Source organism: Bombina bombina, chromosome 4 (assembly GCF_027579735.1).
Source record: "Bombina bombina isolate aBomBom1 chromosome 4, aBomBom1.pri, whole genome shotgun sequence".
NCBI classification, from domain to species: Eukaryota; Metazoa; Chordata; class Amphibia; order Anura; family Bombinatoridae; genus Bombina; species Bombina bombina.
In genome coordinates this window covers 609832412-609859807 of record NC_069502.1, presented here as the reverse complement: position 1 = coordinate 609859807, position 27396 = coordinate 609832412, and the positions used below count along the sequence as shown (strand labels likewise).

Below are 27396 nucleotides of genomic sequence, written 5' to 3'. Positions count from 1 at the left end.
GGTATTTGCTCAACTGATTCGTCGTTGGGGCAAACCGGATCTGGATCTCATGGCATCTCGCCAGAACGCCAAGCTTCCTTGTTACAGATCCAGGTCCAGGGACCCGGGTGCGGTGCTGGTAGATGCACTAGCAGCCCCTTGGGTTTTCAACATAGCTTATGTGTTTCCACCTTTTCCGTTGCTACCTCAACTGATTGCCAGGATCAAACAGGAGAGAGCATCAGTGATTCTGATAGCGCCTGCGGGGCCACGCAGGACCTGGTATGCAGACCTAGTGGACATGTCGTCCTGTCCACCATGGTCTCTACCCCTGAGGCAGGACCTTCTAATCCAGGGTCCTTTCAACCATCCGAACCGAATTTCTCTGAGGCTGACTGCTTGGAAATTGAACGCTTGATTCTATCAAAGCGTGGGTTTTCGGATTCGGTTATTGATACATTAATACAGGCTCGGAAACCTGTTACCAGAAAAATTTACCACAAGATATGGCGTAAATATTTATATTGGTGTGAATCCAAGAGTTACTCATGGAGTAAGGTTAGGATTCCTAGGATATTGTCTTTTCTACAAGAGGGTTTAGAAAAGGGCTTATCCACTAGTTCGCTAAAGGGACAGATTTCTGCTTTGTCTGTTCTTTTACACAAGCGCCTGGGAGAGAATCCAGACGTCCAGGCTTTTTGTCAGGCTTTGGCTAGGATTAAGCCTGTGTTTAAAACTGTTGCTCCTCCATGGAGTTTAAACTTGGTTCTTAAAGTTCTTCAGGGTGTTCCGTTTGAACCCCTTCATTCCATTGATATTAAGCTTTTATCTTGGAAAGTTCTGTTTTTGATGGCTATTTCCTCGGCTCGAAGAGTCTCTGAGTTATCTGCCTTACATTGTGATTCTCCTTATCTGATCTTTCATTCAGACAAGGTAGTCCTGCGTACTAAACCTGGGTTTTTACCTAAGGTTGTTTCTAACAGGAATATCAATCAAGAGATTGTTGTTCCATCTTTATGTCCTAATCCTTCTTCAAAGAAGGAACGTCTTTTGCATAATCTAGACGTGGTCCGTGCCCTGAAGTTCTACTTGCAGGCAACTAAAGATTTTCGACAAACTTCTTCTCTGTTTGTCGTTTACTCTGGACAGAGGAGAGGTCAAAAGGCTTCGGCTACCTCTCTCTTTTTGGCTTCGTAGCATAATACGCTTAGCCTATGAGACTGCTGGACAGCAGCCTCCTGAAAGAATTACAGCTCATTCCACTAGAGCTGTGGCTTCCACCTGGGCCTTTAAGAATGAGGCCTCTGTTGAACAGATTTGCAAGGCTGCAACTTGGTCTTCACTTCATACTTTTTCCAAATTTTCCAAATTTGACACTTTTGCTTCTTCGGAGGCTGTTTTTGGGAGAGAGGTTCTACAGGCAGTGGTTCCTTCTGTTTAATGTTCCTGCCTTGTCCCTCCCATCATCCGTGTACTTTAGCTTTGGTATTGGTATCCCATAAGTAATGGATGACCCGTGGACTGAACACACTTAACAAGAGAAAACATAATTTATGCTTACCTGATAAATTTATTTCTCTTGTAGTGTGTTCAGTCCACGGCCCGCCCTGTCTTTTTGAGGCAGGTTCTAAATTTTAAATTATAACTCCAGTCACCACTGCACCCTATAGTTTCTCCTTTCTCGTCTTGTTTCGGTCGAATGACTGGATATGACATGTGAGGGGAGGAGCTATATAGCAGCTCTGCTTGGGTGATCCTCTTGCAACTTCCTGTTGGGAAGGAGAATATATCCCATAAGTATTGGATGACCCGTGGACTGAACACACTACAAGAGAAATAAATTTATCAGGTAAGCATAAATTATGTTTTTTTTTACCTGGAAACTATTTTCTTGTTTAAGAACCCTCTAAACTGAGAGCTGGATAAAAGTTGTTAAATATTTGCGGTTTTATATATTAACAAAAAATGACCCGTTACATGATAAAATAGTTAAAGGATAGTCTAGTCAAAATTAAACTTTCATGATTCAGATAGAGCATACAATTTTAAGCAACTTTATAATTTACTCCTATTATCAATGTTTCTTTGTTCTCTTGTTACCTTTATTTGAAAAAGCAAGAATGTAAGCTTAGGAGCCGGCCTATTTTTGGTTCAGAACCTGGGTAGCGCTTTCTGATTGGTTTCTAAATGTAGCCACCAATCAGCAAGCACTTACCCAGGTGCTGAAACAAAAATGGGCCGGCTCCTAAGCTTACATTCTTGCTTTTTCAAATAAAAATACCAAAGGAACAAAGAAAAATTGATGAGTAAATTCGAAAGTTGCTTAAAATTGCATGGTCTATCTGAATCATGAAAGTTTCATTTTGACTAGACTGTCCCTTTTAATATACTCAAAACTACATCTGTTTGATCATTGTGGATAGTATGAATATGTAACAGAAAAAGACCATTAAATACATTATGAACATAAGAAAACTTTATTTATTTGTATTTTAAAAGTTATCACCCATCTTTCTTGTCACTCCACCACACCCCTTACATCTAATACAAGTTTGTGAAGTAATGTTTGGCAGCCCTCAAGTGACAGGCAGTATGAGAATACAAATAAATGTAGTAATGAAGGCTGCATCAGTGGCTTCTCTACTTACTTGGTCAGTACAAGGCTGTACTTTTAAGGAAGGCCAGGTTTCCCAAGTGTCAAGTGTTCAAAGGCTGCGGCAATTCACCACTGCTCATTCAGTCTGTGGGGGAAAGCTTGCACGGACCTATCTGCTTAAAGCGATGGTAAACTTTAACTAATCAAATGCCATATATTAATCTTTGCCGTTAAAGTATATGTGTACAGGTAGCCCTCAGTTTACGCCGGGGTTAGGTTCCAGAAGGAATGGTTGTAAATCGAAACCGTTGTAAATTGAAACCCAGTTTATAATGTAAGTCAATGGGAAGTGAGGGAGTTAGGTTCCAGGCCCCTCTCAAAATTGGCATAAGTAACACCTAATACATTATTTTTAAAGCTTTGAAATGAAGACTTTAAATGCTAAACAGCATTATAAAACTAATAAAATAATCACACAACACAGAAAATAGAATTAAACTAAGTTAAATGAACAAAAACATTTGCTAAACCGCATTATAAACCTAATAAAATAATCACACAACACAGACTTCACTTGCTTTTTTCTGCAAACCGTTCTTTCTATGCATTCCAATCTGGACTGATTTATAGACAGGAAGATCTTGTTCCTTTGAAATCTGTTCGATAGCTCAGGTCTGGTTAAACTGAATAATTTCAGCTTGTTTGGCTTTGCTGCAACACAAGCGGACAGCTCCACCTACTGGCTATTTTAATAAATGCACTGCTTCTCAATGCTTTTCAATAGCAGTCACATGACTGGAAAAAAAGGTTATTATTCTGAAACGGTGTAAATTGAACCGTTGTAAAACGAGGGCCACCTTACTTATTTTTTTTTAATCCATCTGTGACAGGGTTAAATTAGTGCATATAGTAATGCTTCTATTTTAAGGATATGCCAGCCCACTTGGATTAACTTTTTTTTTTTTTTTTATGACAATTCCAGTGAACATCCAAACGTGTGTGTCATATGACAATCTTGAAGTCCAGCCCCTTTAAAGCCCTTAGAAAGCCTATGTAGAGAGTGGATGTGACTGCTCTATACATCACAGTCCAGCCAAAAGAGGAAATGAAGGGTGATGGAGGATCAGACAATACCAAATATGATTATGAATCTTTTATTATAAAATATATATACACTTTGCAAGTAAAACCACATTTTTTTTTTTAAACGAATATTCTTAAAGTCTGAAGTTTACCATTACTTTAAGCTTAAGCACTTGGGTTAATAGACATCATCAATTACATCAGTTAAACCGTGCAGTACATCATCTTTTGGCTGGCAGGCCCTTCAGTGGGGAACAGTGGACATCTAAAAAATAAATAAAAAATTCTTAGAAATGCTATAAATACAAAAAAAAATCATCTGACTCACAAAAATCCAGTACATGCATAAACCAGTGTTCTACCCAGTGTCCCCAGTGTCCTTTTCAAACTATGTCTTCATGGGCCTCGCTTTGTGCACTGGGAACAGTCGTGCTGGAGTAGGTCCCTCCCATAACTGTTGCCACAAAGTTAGAAACATCCAATTGTCTAAAATGTATTTGTATCCTGTAGCATTAAAGGACATAAACCCCCATTTTTTTCTTTCACGATTCATATAGAGCATACAATTTTAATTAACTTTCTAATTTACTTAATATAAGGAGTCCACGGCCTCATTCCTTACTGTTGGGAAATACTGAACCTGGCCACCAGGAGGAGGCAAAGGCACCCCAGCCAAAGGCTTAAATACCTCTCCCAGTCATTCTTTGCCTATCGTCACAGGAGGATGGCAGAGAAGTGTCATTTTTCTGAGTTGTTCCTCAGGAGGGGTATATGCCTTTCAATATGGAACTGGAGTTTTAAGTAGTCTTGTCAGCCTCTCAGTGACAGCATTGACTAAAGTTAGTCTGGAGATGCATGGAGAGTCTTCCTGCCTGCTAACAGCTCCTTAAAGGGACAGTATACACTAATTTTCATATAACTGCATGTAATAGACACTACTATAAAGAATAAGAGGCACAGATACTGATATAAAAATCCAGTATAAAACTGTTTAAAAACTTACTTTGAAGCTCTGTTTAGCTCTGTTGAAAAGGTAGCTGGAAAGCCCACTACAAGTGACAAAAAAGACACTCCCTCCCCCTTCTTTTGCATATGAAAAGACTTTACACAAACAGGAGCAAGCTAGAGTAGGTAACTGACAGTATTTTTATAAAACTTTGGGGCTTGGTTAGGAGTCTGAAAATCAGAGCAATGTTATTTTAAAATAAGCAAAACTATACATTTAAAAAAAAAAAAAACCTTTATGGGCTATATAAATAGATAATCTACAAAACATGTATGCAAAGAAAAAATGAGTGTATTATGTCCCTTTAAGCAACCAGTGTTGACTAGTTTCACTGTCTTTCTTCACTCAAGTCCATGTCAGGAGCGATGCTACAAGACTGTCACACTTGAATGGCTGTGTTTCTGTTCCACAGCACAGATTCTGGTAAAATCCTTTCAATTTTTACTTATGTTGAAATTGCTGAAGACAGGCTCACAGTGTGTGACTCCTTTTATCTTTATAGAATCATGGGTTAATATCTCCTGAGGGAGGTTATTGAACATTGGAGATTAATCAAATGTGTTACTTTGATTTTATGCTGCTTTATGTGTGAGAATTATTTTTTTGGGCTCATAGACTGTTATGTGTTAACGGAACATACAGGTTTTTACTTTCACTTTGAACGCTGTGCAGCTTGTTGCTAGGCACGCTTTTTCTTATAGCAGGGGCAGTCCTGCCTTGCGCTCCACGTGACCGGGTGTGGTCACACTTTTGGTTTCTCTTTCCTGACCGTAGCTAGCTGTCGGAAAGGTCGCTTCCATCCTAATTGTTTCTTAAGGAGGAATGATGTATAAGGTGTTTTTTTTTTTCTTTAGTCTACAAGATGTTATACTTATCTATCTTTTTTTTTTTTTTAAATATATTTTTATTATTATTCAACAAGACACGAACATGTACATTCTGGTAGTAACCACAAACATATAAATGAAACAGAAACCAACATGATACATGGGTTACATTTTCCAAAACAATATGAAAATCTCAGTCGCAATATCATGCCACATCTCTATTACGATTTAATTTAACTCCAAAAACCATCATGTCACCAAAATCAAACGAACTAAAGGCATTTCTGTTACTAACCCTATACCACAATTATACCTTTTGTGGCTAAATCCCTAAAAATTAAAGCTAAACACTTATTAAATTAATTGTACCCATATCCATAACAGATATGTCTAACTGTTATTTATCTATCCAGACCTACCACTAACCATGCTTCCAAAGCGCTACCTAAGCCAAAAAAAAAAAAAAAAAAAATATATAAAATAAATAAATAAATAGAGACACATACAAGGCACTCCGACGTCCAACCTTCCACTCCGACCCTGTCCTATCCATGCCCTTACCACATCATGTTGCCCCACTATTACACCATGCACTGGGAAAATGACCAGCCAACACTTGTAATTGCACGTATTCTGTATCCTTAAAAGGTTTAATCAATCTGATTTGAGTTTCCACTGGGAATGACAAAATAAATATTTTCCATTGGTTAAAAAATAATTCTAACTTTCTCTCTGTGGAATCTCGAAGATTCCATTGTTAAAGTAAAAAATGCGCAGTCAACGCATTCTTAATCTTCTTTACATTAGGGGCAATTTTTGCTTTCCACACTTTTAATATCATATTACGACCCAAAAATATAATCAGATTAAATAATCTACGATTCTGTGGAATTGTCTGCGATTTTAACAAGAAAAATATTTCCGTTGCCTGTAGCTGATACTCTATTTTCAGTGTGGTCTGCATCCAATAAGCTACTTTAGCCCAAAATTGATTAATCTTTGGGCAGGCCCAAAAACAGTGCACTAAATCCGCCCTAACGGATGAGCATTTAGGGCATACATTCTTCACCCTATACCAATTCGCCAATCTAACTGGTGTTAAGTATGTCATAAAAGATAATTTCACCTGTGTCTCCCTCCAAGTAGTCACCACCCAGCCTTCTCCACTTGTTTTGAAAGTGTCCTCAATATCCTGGGGATTTATCTCAGGGAAAAATTTATTCAATTTCGCAGCTATATATTCTCTTTGAGCAACCGATGATTCTTGGTTAAACAAATTATAGAAAGGAGCTATAGAATAGAAGCCCTTTTGAAAATTATTGATTCTAGTTTGCAGTTCTGCCGAAGACCAATCCGATCCATAATTTTGCTTAAGTTCAAATATGAAATGTCTCACTTGCAAATATGCATAAAAATCTTTGTTCTCAAGTCCAAACCGATGCATTAACTCGGTAAAAGTTAATGGAACATACTCCGAGTCTAGGATTTGTGTAACAAATACTAATCCTTTAAGAAACCAATTTTTAAAAGTTTTGTCTGACAATCCAGGGGCAAAATTTGGGTTACCTGTAATAGATAAGTACTTAGAAACATAGGGCGCGCATTTTACAAGAGTGCAAGCTTTTTGCCAAGCTAAAATATATCTATATGTTTTGAGAACAAAAATTGATGATGGGAGCGCCGTCATTGGACAGTGAAGACTAGCGTCTAAGCGAAATGGAGCTACTAGAGCAGATTCCCAAGCCATAGCCGTAACTTGATCTTGTTTCGTTAACCAATCTACCGCGATTTTTATGCGTGCTGCCAAACTATATAGTTGTAAATCGGGGAGAGAAAGACCAGCCGCTTCTTTGTTACGCATAAGACGCGAAACAGAAATTTGTGGTCTGGCGCCTCTCCAAATTAATTTAGAACAAGCCTTATTGTAATTATTTATGTCTGTCTTATGTATAGGTATTGGGATATTTTGTATAAGATAAAATATTTTGGGAAAAATAATAGTTTTTATAAGTGTAACTCTAGCTATTAATGAGATGGGTAGATTTATCCAACCCTCCATACTCCTTTTGCAATCTGAGAAACATTTACCAAAATTTAGGTTATACCAGTCATCTGGATTAGCGCTTAATTTGATACCGAGATAAGTTATTTGAGAAGTTTCAGTAAACGGATGTCTAATAAAATGTTCTCTTTTATTCAATCATAATAATTCAGATTTAACAAGGTTGATTTTGTATCCAGAAATAGAGCCGAATAATTCTATTGATTCTAATAACAGTGCAAGATTTCGGTCAATATTACTCAAACAGACAAGCACATCATCCGCGTACATTAACAATACTAATCTCTGATCTTCGATACGAATCCCATCCAATTGTTGTTGAAGCAAGATCGCAAGTGGTTCCAATGATAAATTGAACAACAATGGAGAAAGAGGGCATCCCTGACGCGTACCTCGTTGTAAAGTCATACGTTTTGAAATTTGACCATTAATCAGTAGTGTTAAGATAGAAGAATATATTAACTGAATAAAATTATGTATATGTCCAGAGATACCGAATTGTTCTAAAGTAAAGAAAAGATGTTTCCAAGAGATACGATCGAACGCCTTTTCGGCGTCCAATGTTAATAAGGCTAAATCTGGTACGTCTCTATGACATGTCGCTCTAAATTTGTTCCAGACGAAATCTAGAAGTGTCAAAACCTTTCGCATATTTTTAGAGGGATTCCGTCCAGCCATAAAACCGGATTGGTCTTCATGGATAATTAGCCCTAAACATGGTTTCAATCTTTTTGCTAAAACAGACACTAATAACTTATAATCCGTATTTAACACGGAAATTGGCCTATATGACTCTGGAAGATCTAAATCTTTATCTTTTTTGGGGGATCAGAGATATTACTGCGGCTGCAAAATACGGAGAGCATTTATTATTTCCCACAAAATAGAAGTTAAACAGTTTCTTGAGGGATGGAATAATGTTGGGATGTAGAATCCTATAAAATTCGATGGGGAGGCAATCTGGCCCCGCTGCCTTATTGGTTTTAGCAATTTTAATTGCTTCAGAAATTTCATCCTCTTCAACCGGTTTATTAAGATCCGCCAAGATTTCTGGAGAGATTTTAGGGATCTCAATTCTATCCCAAAAACCTTTCTGTCTAGATACTGGATATTCTTCGGCTCTATAAAGTTTGGAGAAATAATCATAGAAAGTGTTGATAATATCTGAATTATTGGTAAACCTGTGTGAGTTAGATCTAATGGCCGTTATTATGTTCCGATGCGTTTTTTTCGTTAATCTGGCCAAAAATTTGGCAGATCTGCCAGCGAATCCGTCATATAGAGCTTTTTGCTTCTGAAGTTCTAGGGCGGTTCTTTGTTTAATAAACACATCTCTCGTAGTCTTGGCATCTATATATTTTTGCCATTTTCCATTTCTACGATCCCTCATATATGCTCTATACGTGTTTTTTACTTGATTACTTAATTGCAATTCTTGTTGTCTAGTTTTTTTTTTGAGTTTGCACATATATGCCTTAATTTGGCCTCTCAAAACGGCTTTTGCTGCTTCCCAGTATATCTCAGGTCTGTCTTTATAAGCTTTGTTAAGACTTTCATATTCTTTCCATTGTATATTTAACCAGTTTTTAAAATTAACATTGTTCAATAATAGGTGGCATTATCGGAGAAGAGTTCTTTTGTTGAGAAATGAACCTCTCCATTCAAATCAATGTAGGTGTAATGTGCTGTATATCGGGACTAATGTGTGACTGTGTGTATATATAGTGGCACTCAGTGTAATACCCCACCAGGCCAGGTGAGGGGGAAAAAAAAAAAAAAAAAAGTAAATTCTAATTCAATTTGTGTTTCAGTGCAACACAGTGCAAAAAAAAGGATATTCTCCTTCAATTTGTGCCAAAAAAGTTTAATTTAGGGAAAGAGAGAAGAAAAAAAAAAAAGAATAAATTCTAATTCAATTTGTGTTTCAGTGCAACACAGTGCAAAAAAAAAAAAAAAAAAAAAAAAAGATATTCTCCTTCAATTTATGCCAAAAAAAAAAAAAAAAAAAAAAGGGGTGAGTTCTATTCAAAAATGTGAATTCAGTGTTTCTCAGATCACTCTGAGAGAAAAAAAAAAAAAGGGATATTAAACTACAGCTAGTGTTTAAAAAAAAATAAAAAATGCGGCTACAGTGAAGTCTATCCAAAAATGTGAGTACGGTGTTTCTCAGATCATTTAAACTACAAAAAATATGGAATAAAAAAAAATTATATATAGAGAGGAACTCAGAAACAACTTCTATACCTAAATCAAATAAACGAATTCGATACCATAAATTATACTAAGCGATCTCACTTCCTCTTTCAGGAGGTCCTAGATGTGTTTAGTCCTTCACATTTGGTCAATGAAGCTTTAATATTGTCTTATGATTACTGCTTAATGAGCAATTTATAAACAGTTAGTATTGCCAATGAAAAGCTAAGCAATACTTCTACCTAATAGAGAAGTAAATCTTAACAGTATGCTGTTCTGTAGCTGCTGGTATGAGAATAATTCCACACCTAGGTTTGCCAATTTGTTACCTTGAAATACTTAATAAACATCCACAGAAAAAAAAAAAAAAACCAAGGCAACCTACACAGCCTAGAAGCAAAGAGAAAAAAAAAAAAAAAACAAAAAGAAAAAAATTTGCATAAACTTATAAAACTTTGTCCGTAGCTGAAAAGGAAAGAATCTCATCTATATATATATAAAGTAATAGATACAGGTATACAATGTATATAATTCTATGTTTCGAAAAGCATCTGAAACACTGTATCTGTCAGGACTCTATATGCAAGGAAAACTTTGTCCCCACACAATATATTTCCAGTCAAGACCGGTATTTAAAGTATCCCTGCCAGCAAATTCTTATCCCATCAATGTATTGGAAGTCCAGTGCTATTGGTTAACAACTGTTCCGATATTCATTCAGTTCAGCAGACAAAAAGAAAGCCCCTGTATTGTATAGCAGGGTCAAAACACAGTATAATCACCAAAAGTACCTTGTATAGCCCCGCAAAGCTGTATTGCTGGTATTCTATCTCCTTGTCCCGCACTCCGATAACTCCAGACACAGGCCCCACTTTTGCAACTCCAGAGGTAATACAGGGCCTGCGCTCCTCCTAGATTCTCCAATTTAGCTTCGGATTTTCAGCCTGGTATTTTTTTACTTTTTGCCCTAGGAAACCCTTAGTAATCCACCCAAGGCATATTGTTAGTAGTGATGTTTCGTCTTTAGACACCAAAAATAGCTTATCTTCTTTCAATGCGCCTCATATAGTGCCGTCACATTGAGCTTCGTTCCAGCCAGACACCACTCCAGGCTTGGCACTTGGGGGTCGTGGGGAATGCCTTCTCCCTGCACAGAGCCGATTGCTCCAATTGGCGTTTTCCAGATCAGTGGCAACCAAATGCTAAGTGCCCACGAATGAGCATCCAGCGGCCCTCGGCGGACAACCCGCAGAGGGGAGAGCCCTTCTACTTAGCCGGACAGTCACCTATCGAACGCTTCCCAAGCGACCTATAACCATCGGCTGCCTCGATTCCAGCCAAGTCGCCGGTGGCCACCCAGGGACTTTAAGGTAAGTGAAGAGGCGGGGTAGAATACGTGTGTCTGCGTATTCTTAGAACCTTCAGAGAGAACAAGGTTTAACCCGGCAAACAGAAGAGGTACCTTGCTTAAGCCGCCCAGCAGCGTTTTTGTGTCCGATGAGGATTTACCTCCAAGCTCCGCGGGACAGCAGGTCAGCCGCTTGTCAAGCGAGTCCCAGGTGGCAGGAAACTATCAGACGCTTCAGACCCAGCAAAGCCGCTGGTGGCCACCCAGGGAGTTTGTAGTAAGTGAAGAGGCGGGATGATATATGGGAACCCGCGTATTCTCTGTACCTCCAGAAAGTACAATGTTTAGTCCGGTAAGCAGGTACAGTGCTTCAGCAGCCCAGCAAAGTTTTTGCATCAAATGAGGACTTCCCACCGAGATCCGCCTAACAGCGGATCAAGTATAAGTACAAGCCCTGATGTAACAGCTCAGAGCAACGTACACTTCGGCAGATTGGAGAATGGTATAGCTCCTAACACAGAGCAACGAAGCGGACGGTAGCAGCTACCTGCACCAGCCACCTATACGCTCCGCCCCCAAACGGAAGTCATACTTATCTTTCTTAATGTGGTATCAAGAAAGATACAAAGCAATCTTATATACATAAGGTGGTCTACAACAGCATATATGCTAAAAAGATAGATAAAAATTAAAAGTTCCTAAGTTAACCAGTTATATATTATACTTGGCATACAGAATCATAAACCTACATATGCGTTATGCAATTATTTCTTAAGATGGTATCAAAAAGAATTGTCTTAATCTTATATACTTAATTTGTGTAACAGATGTGATATCAAAAAGATTTTCCTTATTTTAACCAACCATATATTTAACAGTAAGATAGAATAAATAAAACCTTATTTTGATGAAACAGTGTACTTCTATAAAGGAGTCCAGAATCTTTTGTTAAAAATGTCTGTTATTCTCCTAAAACAATATCGATTCTCATTGATATCTCTTCAAAACTATGTAAGATGTGATAGAATCTGACAGGGGATTGCTATATGTATGTATATAATAAACAGTTTTAAGCTGATAACCGTAAACTTCTAACAAAGGGGACAGATCTAATTCTGAATTTAACCCATTAGGGAAAAGGGTGTCTAATTTATATATTAGTTCTTATTCTTTCCTCAAATTTTTATTTTCAAAATTACCCCCTCTCCAGTTGCCCTTAACTATACATATACCCCAAAATTTGAAGTGTTTGATGTTGTTGTTCTCATGAGTTTCTCTAAAGTGTTTGTACAAATGACTATCCTAGATTGCCTTTCTCTATATTACAGAGATGTTCTCTGATCCTATCTCTCAGAATCCTGGTGGTTTCACCAATGTAAAATAAATTGCATGAACATTTAATTAAATATATAACCCCTTTTTGAGAACATCTGATTGTATCTCTGATATTAAAATTTTCCCGTTTTTGGTAAAAAAAAAAATGGATTTACTTTTTGTACTTGATCTGCAGGCTCTACAGGTATGACATGGAAAAAAACCAATCACATTTAGCCCATTTAAGTCTTTGTCAACCTTATTGATATCATCTCTTTTAAGTTCACTTGGAGCCAATATTTAAGATTTTTGCTTTTCTGAATATCATTTTTGGTTTATATGTCAGAGCAACACTTATCAGTGGATCCTTTTTTAAAATATGCCAATGTTTAATATTTTCTTGATGATCAAATGATTTTCACTGTAGTAGGTTATAAAAGCTACACTGTTCTCATTAGTATGAATTGTGGTATTCTTATATTGTAACAGGTTGCTCCTTTCTGTTTCATGTGCTCTAGTTACGGCCCCTCCTAGCTCTTGATCTGTGTATCCCCTTTCATTTAGTCTTTTTTGTAGAATATTGATCTGTGTTTTAAAATCTATTTGTCTTGAACAGTTCTTTCTGATTCACAAGAATTGTCCAGTGGGTATATTTTCTTTCCATCTTTTGAGAGGACAGCTTTTTTTATGTACATAATTGTTACAATCTACTTTCTTGAAAAGTCTTGGTGGCAAATTTTTCTTTATCTACAAATCTCTCTAAATCCAAAAATGAAATTGTTTCTTTACTGTATTCGTAAGTGAAATGTAAGCCCTTATCATTGGAGTTCATGTCCTGAAAGAATTTATTTAGGTTGTCTTCAGATTCTCTCCAGATAATCAAGATGTCATCAATGTACCTTTTGAAGAGCACAAGATCCGCACCAAGCTCATGCGCACTAAGGAACTGATCTTCCCAATCCCCCATAAAGATGTTTGCATAGCTTGGCGCGAATCTCGTGCCCATCACGGTACCTTCTATCTGTTAATAGTATTTATTGTTAAACTCAAAATAATTATTTTGCAGTATAAACTTAATACTTTTCAAAATAAACGGACACATTTCTTGGCTCACTTCCTTATCTCTACTTAGAAGATTTTCAACTGCCTGTAATCCCTTAGTATGGTCTATGGCCGTATACAATGAAGTAACATCACTTGTTGCTATAATTAGATTATCTTCCCATTGTATATTTTCTACTTATTGCAACACTTGTGTGGAGTCCCTTTATATATGTACCTAAGTTCCTAACAAATGTTTGGAGGTGGATATCTACATATCTCGATAAATTACAGGTAATAGACCCAATTCCAGAAATTATAGGTCTCCCCGGGGGATTTGTAAGGCTCTTATGGACCTTGTGGAGAAAATAAAAAATGGGAATCCTAGGCAAATCTGGATATAAAAATTTGAATTTATTATCATTTAAAATGCCTTTGTCTTTTCCTTCCTCAAGAATATTTACAAGATTTCTTCTAAATTTGTTTGTTGGATTTAGCTCTAGTATCTTGTAAGTTTTAGGATCCTATTGGCTTCTGTTATATAATCAACCTTATTCATAATTACAACCCCTCCCCCTTTATCCGTTGGTTTTATAATCACTTGTTTGTTCTTTTGTAATGTCTCAATGATATCTCTGTCTTTTCTGGTTAGATTAAAATTAGGTTTATGTTTCTTGGGATCATAGTCTCTTAAATCTTGCAAAACCATTTTTTCGAAAGTTTCCAAATTGGATTCTTTTTGCATGAATTGGATAAAATTTTCATTTATGTCTTAAGTTTGTATGTGCAGTTTTATTATCCAGTTCTTTATCTATTTTCGCAAATTTGGAAAAACTTTGTCTTTCAATGGGATTTTTGATAAAAAAAACCCCCTTTAAATTAAGTTTCCTTACAAATTGTGTATTTGTGTGTCAAATTTTGTTAACTCTTGTTGGAGCAAAGGAGATACCTAAGGATAGGACCCGTTTCTCATCTTTATTTAGTTCTATATTGCTTAGATTAAAAATCCCAATAGATTCTCCCACTACCTCACTCTTTTTGCCTCTCCTTCTATTCTTTCCTCCTCTTTGTCCTCTAATTGTCTTTTTTTTTTTTTTTTTTTTTTTTTTTTTTTTAGATTTAATGGGGTGTAGAATTTTTCTCTTCTGTCTTGGGCTAGATGATTCTTGGAGCTGCCCTCCCTCAGAGGGCTGATCTCTAAAAAAAATCATTTTCTGTTTGATTGGGATAATGGTTACCATTATCATGTCTTAAATTAAAATATTCAAATCTATTATTGGTTTCTACTTTCCAATTGTCTACTCTTGGTCTATATAATGGGTTGGTGTATGATCTTTCATTTTGGTGGGAGTTTGGGTGTGAATTCCTAAAAAAAAAAGGATTTGGATTATGGTTTCTGTTACTATTATAATGCCTATTTGAATTTTGATATGGCATTCTAGAATTTGGATAATTATGATGATTATGTTGTTAAGGTTGGTAGTGAGATCTATAATTCTGTTGGGTCATGTGAGGAGGCCTTGGTGTGCCCGCCCTCTCAACTATGTTTCATATGCATCAACAAGGTTATTATGTCTAAGAAGGTTAACCCCTTTAGTACTACTGAGCCGTCCACCTCTGAGGACTCGCCATCCCGTGAGGTGCATACCCATCAGTCATTTCCATTGTCACATGCAGCTTCCCGTAGCACGCCTGATCCTCTGTCTGGAGGGAGCCTTTTACCATCGGACTTTACCGTGCAGTTAAAGACGGCGGTGTCTGAGGCTATTAGTGCTTTACCTCCCCCTGCCAAGCGCAAGCGAAAAAGGTTAAACACAGCTCTCCGGTCCAGGGGACATCCAGTGATTTATTAGATTTGTCTGCTTTTCAAGTATCCCAGAATGGGTCACACTCTGAATCTTCAGAGGGTGAAATTTCTGGATCGGAGTCTGCTACCTATAGGCCTCCGGCTGCGGAGGAGCCAGCCTTTAGATTTAAGATTAAACACTTAAGTTTTCTTCTAAAGGAGAATCTGTCTTCATTAGAGGTCCCAGAGGCCAAGTTGCCCGATGAACCTTTGATCCCTAAATTAGACAGAGTGTACAAGGACAGGGTAGCGCCGCTAACTTTCCTGTACCTGTAAAGATGGCAAACCTTATTAAGAACGAGTGGGATAGAATTGGATCTTCCTTTTCCCCTTCGTCTGCCTTTAAAAAAATTATTCCCGGACTCTCAGCTGGAGTTTTGGGGTTCCGTCCCTATGGTGGATTGCGCTATCTCCACGTTAGCTAAGCGTACTACTGTCCCTCTTGAGGATAGTTCGCCTTTCAGAGAGCCGATGGATAAGAAGATGGAAACTTTTCTCAGGAAAATGTTTTAGCATACGGATATTTCAACTGGCAGCGGCTGTTGCCGCAGTTGCTGGAGCTGCGGTCCAATCCACTGGGACCAGTTCCTAAGGTTTGTGTTCCTGGATCAGCACTTCTAGTTCATTGCACTTCCGATTTGGTCTAGCTACTGCTCCAAGAATCTTTACGAAGGTTCTAGGGGCTCTCCTGGCCGTCGCCAGAACCCAAGGTATAGCAATAGCTCCCTACTTGGACGACATTCTGGTTCAAGCACCATCCTTTCGTCTGGCGGAGGACCATTCGGTATCTCTTCTCTCCCTTCTTCGATCACATGGATGGAAGATAAAATTAGAGAAGAGTTGTCTTATTCCAAGCACCAGGGTAGAATTCCTTGGTACTATAATAGACTCAATATCCATGAGGATATTTCTAACCGACCAGAGACGTTGCAAGCTAGCTTTGGCATGTCTTGCCGTCTGGACAACCTTAAGGCCATCTGTGGCTCAGTGTATGGAGGTGATTGGTCTAATGGTGTCCAGCATGGATATAATTCCCTTTGCCAGGTTCCATCTCAGACCATTACAACTGTGCATGCTGAGACAGTGGAACGGCGATCATTTGGATCTGTCTCAACAGATTTCCCTGGACAGCCGGTCGAGAGAATCACTCTCTTGGTGGCTCTGTCCAGATCATCTGTCCTGAGGGACATCCTTTCTAAGACCATCCTGGGAGATTGTGACTACGGACATGAGTCTTTTGGGATGTGGAGCTGTTTGGGGTGCCAAGAAGGCACAGGGCCTGTGGTCTCGGGAGGAATGCTCCCTCCCGATCAACATTCTGGAACTTCGAGCAGTCCTCCAATGCTCTGAAGGCTTGGCCTCTTCTGGGTTTGTCCCGGTTTATCAGATTCCAATCAGACAATATAACCTTGGTGGCTTACATCAACCATCATGGGGGGGGGAACAATAAGCTTGCTAGCAATGAGGGAAGTATCTCGGATTTTGGAGTGGGTGGAGGCCCACAGCTGTTCGCTGTCAGCAATCCACATTCTGGGTGTGGACAACTGGGAAGCAGATTTTCTCAGCAGACAAACCTTTCATCTGGGGGAATGATCTCTCCGTCCCAAAGTGTTTGTGGAGATATGCAATATGTGGGGGATGCCGGAGATAGATCTCATGGTGTTTCATCTCAATACCAAGCTATCCAGATATGGGTCGAGGTCTAGGGATCCTTAAGCGGAGCTAATAGACGCATTAGCAGTGCCTTGAAGATTCAGTCTAATCTACCTTTTTCCGCTGTTACCACTCCTTCCTCGGTTAGTGGCCCGCATCAAGCAGGAGCAGGCGTCAGTAATACTGATTGCTCCATCGTAGCTGCGAAGGATGTGGTTTGCGGATCTAGTGAGGATATCATCTTCTCCATGGAGGTTACCTTTTCGCAGGGATCTGGTGGAACAAGGTCCTTTTGTTCATCAAAATCTAGATTCTCTGAGGCTGACTGCGTGGAGGTTGAACGCTTAGTCCTTGCCAAGAGAGGGTTTCCTTTTCTGAGAGAGTTATTGATACTCTTATTTAAACTCGTAAGCCGGTTACTCGTTGCATCTATTATAAGTTGTGGAGAACCTACTTATTCTGGTGTAAAGAGCGTGGATTTCCCTGGCATAAAGTTAAGGTTGCCAGGATTCTATTGTTTCTCCAGGAAGGACTGGAAAAGGGTCTTTCGGCCAGTTCCCTGAGAGGACAGATTTTGGCCTTGTCTGTTTTACTGCACGAGGTGCTCTCTCAGCTTCCAGATGTTCAGCTTTTTGTTAAGGCTCTGATTAGGATCAGACCTGTGTTAAGATTTTCGGCTCCCCCTAGGAGTCTGAATCTGGTTCTTAAAGTTTTGCAACGAGGTCCCTTTGATACTATGCATGAAATTGACATTTATTTGTTTTCCTGGAAGGTTCTTTTTCTACTGGCTATTGCTTCGGCGTGCAGAGTATCTGAGATTGCCGCCTTGCAATGCGAGCCTCCTTATCTGGTGTTCCTTTCGGATAAGGTTGTCCTACGTATTAAGTTAGGGTTTCTCCCTAAAGTCTTGTCAGACTGCAACATTAATTAAGAGATTGTGGTCCCTTCTTTGTGTTCTAATCCTCCTCCTTCGAAGGAACATTTACGTCGTAATTTGGACGTGGTTCGTGCCTTGAAGTTTTATCTTCAGGTTACTAAGGATTTTAGACCAACTTCTTACTTGTGGCATATTCTGGGAAGCGTAGGGATCAGGTCTCTTCAACTTCCTTATCTTTTTGGTTGAGGAGTCTTATCCACTTAGCTTATGAGACAGCGGGACATAGACCTCCTCAGAGAACTACGGCTCATTCTACTAGAGCAGTGGCTTCCTCTTGGGCCTTTAAGAATGAGGCCTCTATGGATCAGATTTGTAAGGCGGCTACCTGGTCCTCAAACACTTTTTCAAAATTTTACAAGTTTGATATTTTTGCTTCTGCTGAAGCAGTTTTCGGGAGAAAGGTTTTGCAGACTGTGGTGCCCTCAGATTAGGGTCCGCCTCTTTTTTTTTTTTTTTTTTTTGTTCCTCCCATTATCATTCAGTGTCCTCTAGAGCTTGGGTATAAGTTTCCAAACAGTAGGGAATGAAGCCATGGACGCTCCTTATATTAAGAAGGAAAACATAAATGATGCTTACCAGATAATTTCATTTCCTTCTGTATAAGGAGAGTCCACTGCTCCCGCCCGTGTTTCTCCGGTGGGTGGCCCCCTAAATTTATATTTCTCTTCTGGCACCTTTTATACCCGGATATTTCCCCTACTGTTCATTGTTACCTCAGCAGAATGACTGGGGGATGGGGGAAGTGGGAGAGGTATTTAAGCCTTTGGCTGGGGGTTCTTTGCCTCCTCCTGGTGGCCAGGTTCAGTATTTCCCAACAGTTAGGAATGAAGCTGTGGACTCCTTATATAGAAGGAAATTAAATTATCTGGTAAGCATAATTTTATATTTTTTATCAGTTTTGCTTCATTCTCATGGTATCCTTTAAAGAAGGAGAAACTATGCCCTACTGCGAGCTTGCAGAAGACATTGATAAGCCAATTACAAGAGGCATATATATTCAGCTACCAATCGGGCTCTAGCTCCCGGCTTTTTAACCTAAGTATGCTTTTGAACAAAGAATACCAAAAGAAAACAAAGCAAATTAGATTACAGAAGTAAATTAGAAAGCTCTTTAAAATGGTGTGCTCTATCTGCATCAAGAAATAAAATAAAAAAATGTCCTTTTTTTAAGTTGACCCTTTACTGGAACTAAAGGACCTAGCCCAAACCCTGGAAAACAGCCCCAGACCATTATCCCTCCTCCGACAAACTTTTTTTTTTTTTTTTTTTTTTTTAATATAGTAGGCACTATTCATTCCGGTAGGTAGCGTTTTACTGGCAGCAGCCAAACCCAGATTCTCCCATCAGACTGGCAGATATTGAAGTGTGGTTCATCACTCCAGAGAACACGCGTCCACTGCTCTTGAGTCCAGTGGTGCTGTGCTTTACACTACTCCAGCAAATGCTTGCCAATTGTGTGAGTTGAGAGCCTTGTTTACTACAGCTCTGCCATGGAAACCCATTTTATGAATCTTCCAGCACACAATTCTTGTGCTGATGTTGCTTTCAGGGGCAGTTTGAAGTCTGTAGTGAGTGATGTAACAAATCATACACCCTGCAGCACTCAATAGTCCCCCTGTGTGAGTTTGTGTAGTCTAACTCACTGTGGCTGGGCTGCTGTTGCTCCTGAACGCTTCCACTTATTAATAATAGCACTTAAAGGACCACAAATAGTAACTCAACAAATACATGATAAAAAGACAATGCAATAGTACTTAGTTTCAACTTCAAATGAGTAGTAGATTTTTTTTTTTCTGACAAGTTTCAAAGTTATGTCTATTTCCACTCATCCTGTATCATGTGACAGCCAACAACCTATCACAAATGCATCTATGTATATTCTGTGTATTCTTGCACATGATCCGTAGGAGATGGTGACTCAAAAAGTTTAAATATAAAAAGACTACTTCCATTAACATAATGTGCACAAATTTGAAAGTTGTTTACAAAATGGAAATGCTCTATCAGAGCCATTAAAGTTTAATTTTGACCTGAGTGTCCCTTTAAAGTTGACCAGGTAGATCTAGTAGGGCAGAAATTTCACAAACAGACTTGTGACAAAAGTGGCATCCTATAACAGTGCCAAATTTAAAGTTCTCTTTATCTTTTGTATGACCCATTGTACTGCTAATGCTTGTCTATGGAGTTTCATGTCTATATTCAGAATTCTATGCACCTGTTAGGAATGGGTGTGGCTGAAATACATGAATAATTCCACATAGTGATGGCCATATAGTGTATCTGTATTATATATATATATACATACATACACAAAACACGAAAGGGGACAGCACTCTCAGACCAGACTGGGTACACATCCCATGACCCTGCAACATGCACAGCCCTGGGTGCAAAAGGGTCCGCGCACCCTTCATTTTTTCCCAGTTTGTTTGACTGTGAGCCTGCATTGTGTGGCTGTTTAGGAACCCAGGTTTTGGAATAGACCTTGACGTGGTACCTGGGCTTGTCCCATTTGGACAGATGCGGTAAATAACTCTTCCATTGTTACTTTTTATCTTTGTTGTGAGCTTGTAAGTGAGTGCTGGACTTTTTCTGTGTGCTATATTATCATATATATATATATATATATATATATATATATATATATATATATATATATTATATATATATATATATATATATATATATATATATATATATATATAAAATTTTTTTTTATTGGTGCATTTTCCGTTTGATTTATAGTTCTATTGCTAATTTGTAATAACTCTGTATTATTTTTTTTTAAGGTCTTGCTTGTATATGGGTTAGCCTTCATGGTCATTCTTCCAGTTGTTGTGGTGAGTACTTTGTAGTTTTCTTTTTTGGTATTGTTTGGAAATGGAAGATCAAAAGCGATCCTGCTACTGACAAACGTATACATTTTATTTAATTCAATATCTCTTGTTTCAAGGGTTCTTGGTGGTACAAATCTATACGCTACAGTGGAGACCAGATCCTTATTCGCACTACCCAGATATATACCTATTTTGTATATAAAACTCGGAATATGGATATGAAACGTAAGTTATTTCTTTCTACTGGTAGTAATGATAGATAACCAGCGGTAGCTGAAAGCAGTATGTAATTTTTTTTTTTTTTCTAGTCATTGATTTCTTCAATATTTTGGGGAAAGTAACAAAATAAAAATCTACTTTCTAGTTTGTTGAAGTGAAATTAAGATGGTGGGCTTGTAAAACATTCATTTAAATGTGTGCGAAATATGATTTTTAATTTACTTTATCATATTACTGTCAATTTATTAAGCTCTTTTGTCATTTTAAAAAATAATTTGTAGTGCAGCCCTTTATGCCCCCCTTCCCTATAAATGGCTCTCCACTTATGACACTTTGGAACCCTTGTGATGGCTTTCACAAGCAAGCTTGCATCTGCATGTTAAAGGGCCATTATCCTTTGAAATATTATATGCTTTAATTCTTTAGAAAATGTCATTTTAAGTCTAGTGACCCTGCACCTCTGTGTTTAACACCCATAAAGGGGTTATTCAGCAGCGCTATACTCGTGACCAAGCTGTGTGTGATTGGGCCAGCAGCGTTACAGCTCAGGACTCGCAGTGCTTTGTGTGTCCAGAGTGGTACTTCTGCCATGTGTTTAAAGGGACACTGAACCCATATTTTTTCTTTCGTGATTCAGATAGAGCATGAAATTTTAAGCAACTTTCTAATTTACTCCTATTATCAAATTTCTCTTGTAAGATGTATCAAGTACACGGATTCATCCATACTTGTGGGATATTCTCCTTTCCTACAGGAAGTGGCAAAGAGAGCACCCACAGCAGAGCTGTCTATATAGCTCCTCCCTTAGCTCCACTCCCCAGTCATTCTCTTTGCCTACTCTAAGTACTAGGAAGGGCAGAGTGAGTGTGGTGACAAAAATGTTAGTTTTTATTTTCTCAAGCAAAAGTTTATTTTAAATGGTACCGGTGTGTACTATTTACTCTCTGGCAGAAAAGGGATGAAGATTTCTGCAAGGAGGATGATGACCTTAGCATTTGGTAACTAAGATCCATTGCTGTTCCCACTGAGGCTGAAGAGTACAGGAAACTTCAGCTGAGGAACGGTTTTGCAGTCTCTACGGCACTGAGGTATGTTCAGTCAATTTTTCTAGAAAGACAGGATATTTCAAGAAAAGGGCTGACATTATCCCCATGAGGGGAAGGGTAAGCTTTAATCAGACACTTAGGGTAGTATTATAAGCTTGCATTAGGGCTAAGTTACTGCTGGTTGACACTTATAGGTTTTAAACAGACGTTTTTGATAGATTTGAGAAAAACATTTTTTTGGGACTTTTATTTAGGGGTTCATTTGGCTTATATTGGAAGGTTTTTATACCACATGGCTATGTTTTTAACACTTGAGGTGTTAATTTAAGGTCCCTCAGACATCGTGTATGAGGTGGGCGGGGCCTAATTTTTGCACCTTAGTTGCGCATTTGTTTTTACTTCTGGATAGCAAGCTTCAACACAGGAGGGTCCTGAAGCAGTTTTGGAGCCAAAACAAAGCTTTATTCCCCCAATTTCAACCCCTAAGGGCAGGTAGGCGCCACAGCAGAGCTGTGGCAAGGTGCTGATTGTATATTTCCGGATTTTTAGACTTGTCAATCCGGTTTGGTAACTAAGGGGTTAATCTCATTCTTACTAGTGGTGCAACCTTACTAAGGCTTGCTACATATGCTGTAAAAAATTTGTAAGATTTGTGATATTTTTAAGCAGTTTTGCAGAAAATGTACATGGTTTTATTCTCTTAAAGGCACAGTACCGTTTTTTTGAAAGTGTTGTTTTTCATTGACTAAAGTGTTCTCCAAGCTTGCTTGTTGCATTACTAGCCTTTTTAACATGTCTGACATCAAGGAATATCCTTGTTCAATGTGTTTAGAAGCCATTGTGGAACCCCCTCTTAGAATGTGTCCCACTTGCATTGATATGTCTATAAATTATAAAGAGCATATTTTAGCACTTAAAAATAATGCCATAGATGATTCTCAGTCGGAAGGGAATAAGGATTTGCGATCTAGCTCTCCCCAAGTGTCACAACCAGTAACGCCCGCACAAATGACGCCAAGTACCTCTAGTGCGTCAAATTCATTTACTTTACAAGACATGGTCACAGTTATGAATACAACCCTCATTGAGGTTTTATCTAAACTGCCTGGGTTGCAAGGAAAGCGTGACAGCTCTGGGTTAAGAACAAATGCTGAGCCGTCTGACGCTTTAGTAGCCGTATCTGATATACCCTCACAATGTTCTGAGGTAGGGATAAGGGATTTGTTATCTGAAGGAGAAATTTCTGATTCAGGAAAGACACTCCCTCAGACAGATTCTGATATGACGGCCTTTAAATTTAAGATTGAACACCTCCGCTTATTGCTCAGGGAGGTATTAGCGACTCTAGATGATTGTGACCCTATAGTGGTCCCAGAGAAATTGTGTAAAATGGACAAATATTTAGAGGTTCCCGTTTACACTGATGTTTTTCCAGTCCCTAAGAGGATTGTGAATATTGTTACTAAGGAGTGGGATAGACCAGGTATTCCGTTCGCTCCCCCTCTTGTTTTTAAGAAAATGTTTCCCATATCTGACACCATGCGGGACTCGTGGCAGACAGTTCCTAAGGTGGAGGGAGCTATTTCTACTCTGGCTAAGCGTACAATTATACTTATTGAAGACAGTTGTGCTTTCAAAGATCCTATGGATAAAAAATTAGAGGGTCTCCTGAAGAAAATTTTTGTTCATCAAGGTTTTCTTCTCCAACCTATTGCGTGCATTGTTCCTGTAACTACTGCAGCTGCTTTCTGGTTTGAGGCTCTAGAAGAGGCTCCTCAGATGGAGACTCCATTAGAGGAGATTATGGACAGAATTAAGGCCCTTAAGTTGGCTAATTCTTTCATTACAGATGCCGCTTTCCAAATGGCTAAATTAGCAGCAAAGAATTCAGGTTTTGCCATTTTAGCACGCAGAGCGTTTATGGCTTAAGTCTTGGTCTGCGGATGTGTCATCAAAATCGAAACTTTTGAAAATCCCTTTCAAAGGAAAGACCCTATTCGGGCCTGAACTGAAAGAGATTATTTCAGACATCACTGTAGGGAAAGGCCATGCCCTCCCTCAGGATAAAACAAATAAAATGAGGACCAAACAAAATAATTTTCGTTCCTTTCGGAACTTCAAGGGTGGTCCCGCTTCAGCTTCCTCTGCGGCAAAGCAAGAGGGGAATTTTGCCCAATCCAAGTCAGTATGGAGACCTTACCAGGCTTGGAACAAGGGTAAACAGGCCAAGAAGAGATGTTCACGATTCCTGGGCTTTAGAAATTGTGTCCCAGGGATATCTTCTGGACTTCAAAGACTCCCCCCCCCCCCCCCCAAAGGGGAGATTTCACATTTCTCAATTGTCTGCAAACCAGACAAAGAGAGAGGCGTTCTTATGCTGTGTAGAAGACCTACATACCATGGGAGTGATCCGCCCAGTTCCAAAAGAGGAACAAGGGCTAGGTTTTTCTCAAACCTGTTTGTGGTTCCCAAAAAAGAGGGAACTTTCAGACCAATCTTGGATCTCAAAATTCTAAACAAATTCCTAAGAGTACCATCATTCAAGATGGAGACTATTCGGACAATTCTACCAATGATCCAGGAGGGTCAATATATGACTACCGTGGACTTACAGATGCGTTTCTACACATCCCTATTCACAGAGATTATCAATTCCTCAGATTTGTCTTTCTGGACAGGCATTTCCAGTTTGTGGCCCTTCCCTTCGGGTTGGCCACAGCTCCCAGAATTTTCACAAAAGTGCTAGGGTCCCTTTTGGCGGTGCTAAGGCCGCGGGGCTTAGCAGTGGCGCCTTATCTAGACGACATCTTAATTCAGGCGTCGACTTTCCAATTAGCCAAATCTCACACGGACATCGTGTTGGCTTTTCTGAGATCTCACGGGTGGAAGGTGAACATAAAAAAGAGTTCTCTCTTCCCTCTCACAAGAGTTTCCTTCCTAGGGACTCTGATAGACTCGGTAGAAATGAAAATATTTCTGACAGAGGTCAGAAAATCAAAACTCTTAACCACTTGCCGAGCTCTTCATTCCATTCCTCGGCCATCAGTGGCTCAGTGCATGGAGGTAATCGGACTCATGGTAGCGGCAATGGACATAGTTCCTTTTGCCCGCCTACACCTCAGACCACTGCAACTATGCATGCTCAAACAGTGGAATGGGGATTATGCAGATTTATCTCGTCAAATAAATCTGGACCAGGAGACCAGAGATTCTCTTCTCTGGTGGTTGTCTCAGGGAATGTGTTTCCGCAGGCCAGAGTGGCTCATAGTAACGACAGATGCCAGCCTACTAGGCTGGGGTGCAGTCTGGAACTCCCTGAAAGCACAGTGCTTATGGACTCAGGAGGAAACTCTCCTCCCGATAAACATTCTAGAACTGAGAGCGATATTCAATGCGCTTCAGGTGTGGCCTCAGCTTGCTGCGGCCAAACTCATCAGATTTCAGTCGGACAACATCACGACTGTAGCTTATATCAATCATCAAGGAGGCACACTGAGTTCTCTAGCGATGATGGAGGTGACCAAAATAATCCGATGGGTGGAGGATCACTCTTGCCATCTCTCAGCAATCCATATCCCAGGAGTAGAGAACTGGGAGGCGGATTTCCGAAGTCGTCGGACTGGAGTGGGAGCTCCATCCGGAGGTATTTGCTCAGCTATGGGGCACACCAGAATTGCATCTGATGGTGTCCCGACAGAATGCCAAACTTCCTTGTTACGGGTCCAGGTCCCGGGATCCCCAGACGGTACTGATAGATGCTCTAGCAGTACCCTGGTCCTTCAATCTGGCCTATGTATTTCCACCGTTTCCTCTCCTTCCACGTCTGGTTGCTAGAATCAAGCAGGAGAGGGCTTCGGTGATTCTGATAGCACCTGCGTGGCCATGCAGGACTTGGTATGCAGACCTGGACATGTCATCCGTTCCACTGTGGTCTCTGCCAATGAGGCAGGACCTTCTAATCCAAGGTCCATTCACGCATCCAAATCTAATTTCTCTGCGTCTGACTGCTTGGAGATTGAACGCCTGATTCTATCAAAGTGTGGTTTCTCTGAGTCAGTCATTGATACCCTGATTCAAGCTAGAAAGCCTGTCACCAGGAAGATTTATCATAAGATTTGGCGCAAATATTTTTATTGGTGTGAATCCGAGGGTTACTCATGGAGTAAGATTAGGATTCCTAGAATATTGTCTTTTCTCCAAGAAGGATTGGAGAAGGGATTATCAGCTAATTCGTTAAATGGACAAATATCTGCTTTGTCTATTCTTTTACACAAACGTCTGGCAGATGTCCCAGACGTTCAAGCATTTAGTCAGGCCTTGGTTAGGATCAAGCCTGTATTGAAACCTGTTGCTCCACCATGGAGCCTAAACTTAGTTCTTAAAGTTCTTCAAGGGGTTCCGTTTGAACCTATGCATTCCATAGATATTAAGCTTCTATCTTGGAAAGTTCTGTTTTCAGTAGCTATCTCTTCGGCTCGAAGAGTTTCTGAGTTATCTGCTTTATAGTGTGATTCACCTTACCTTGTTTTCCATGCAGATAAGGTGGTTTTGCGTACCAAACCTGGGTTTCTTCCTAAGGTTGTTTCTAATAGGAATATCAATCAGGAGATTGTTGTTCCTTCACTGTGTCCTAATCCTTCCTTACAGAAGGAACGTCTGTTGCACAATCTTGATTTGGTTCGTGCTTTCAAGTTCTACTTACAAGCAACTAAAGATTTCCGTCAAACATCTTCATTGTTTGTTGTTTATTCTGGTAAACGGAGAGGTCAAAAGGCTACGGCTACCTCTTTCCTTTTGGCTGAAAAGCATCATCCGTTTGGCTTATGAGACTGCAGGACAGCAGCCTCCTGAAAGGATTACTGCTCATTCTACTAGAGCAATGGCTTCCACATGGGCTTTTAAAAATGAGGCTTCTGTTGAACAGATTTGTAAGGCGGCAACTTGGTCTTCGCTTCATACTTTTTCCAAATTTTCCAAATTCGATACTTTTGCTTCTTCGGAGGCTATTTTTGGGGGAAAGGTTCTACAAGCAGTGGTGCCTTCCGTTTAAGGTCCCTGTCTTGTCCCTCCCTTCATCCGTGTCCTAAAGCTTTGGTATTGGTATCCCACAAGTATGGATGAATCCGTGGACTCGATACATCTTACAAGAGAAAACAAAATTCATGCTTACCTGATAAATTTATTTCTCTTGTGATGTATCGAGTCCACGGCCCGCCCTGTTTATTAGGACAGGCAGTATATTTTTATTTAAAAAACTTCAGTCACCACTGCACCCTATAGTTTCTCCTTTTTCTTCCTAGCCTTCGGTCGAATGACTGGGGGGTGGAGCTAAGGGAGGAGCTATATAGACGGCTCTGCTGTGGTTGCTCTCTTTGCCACTTCCTGTAGGGAAGGAGAATATCCCACAAG

General features: G+C 39.4%; 1 protein-coding gene across 1 annotated transcript in view; it reads left to right on the top strand.

The window, feature by feature from the left end:
- SEC63 (SEC63 homolog, protein translocation regulator) overlaps positions 1–27396 on the top strand; it is a 259775-nt gene that overhangs the window by 78006 nt on the left and 154373 nt on the right. Inside the window, exons 7-8 of the mRNA XM_053710605.1 lie at positions 20675–20725; positions 20839–20947. Coding sequence (XP_053566580.1) covers positions 20675–20725; positions 20839–20947 — 160 coding nt within the window. The remainder of the gene's footprint in view (positions 1–20674; positions 20726–20838; positions 20948–27396) is intronic.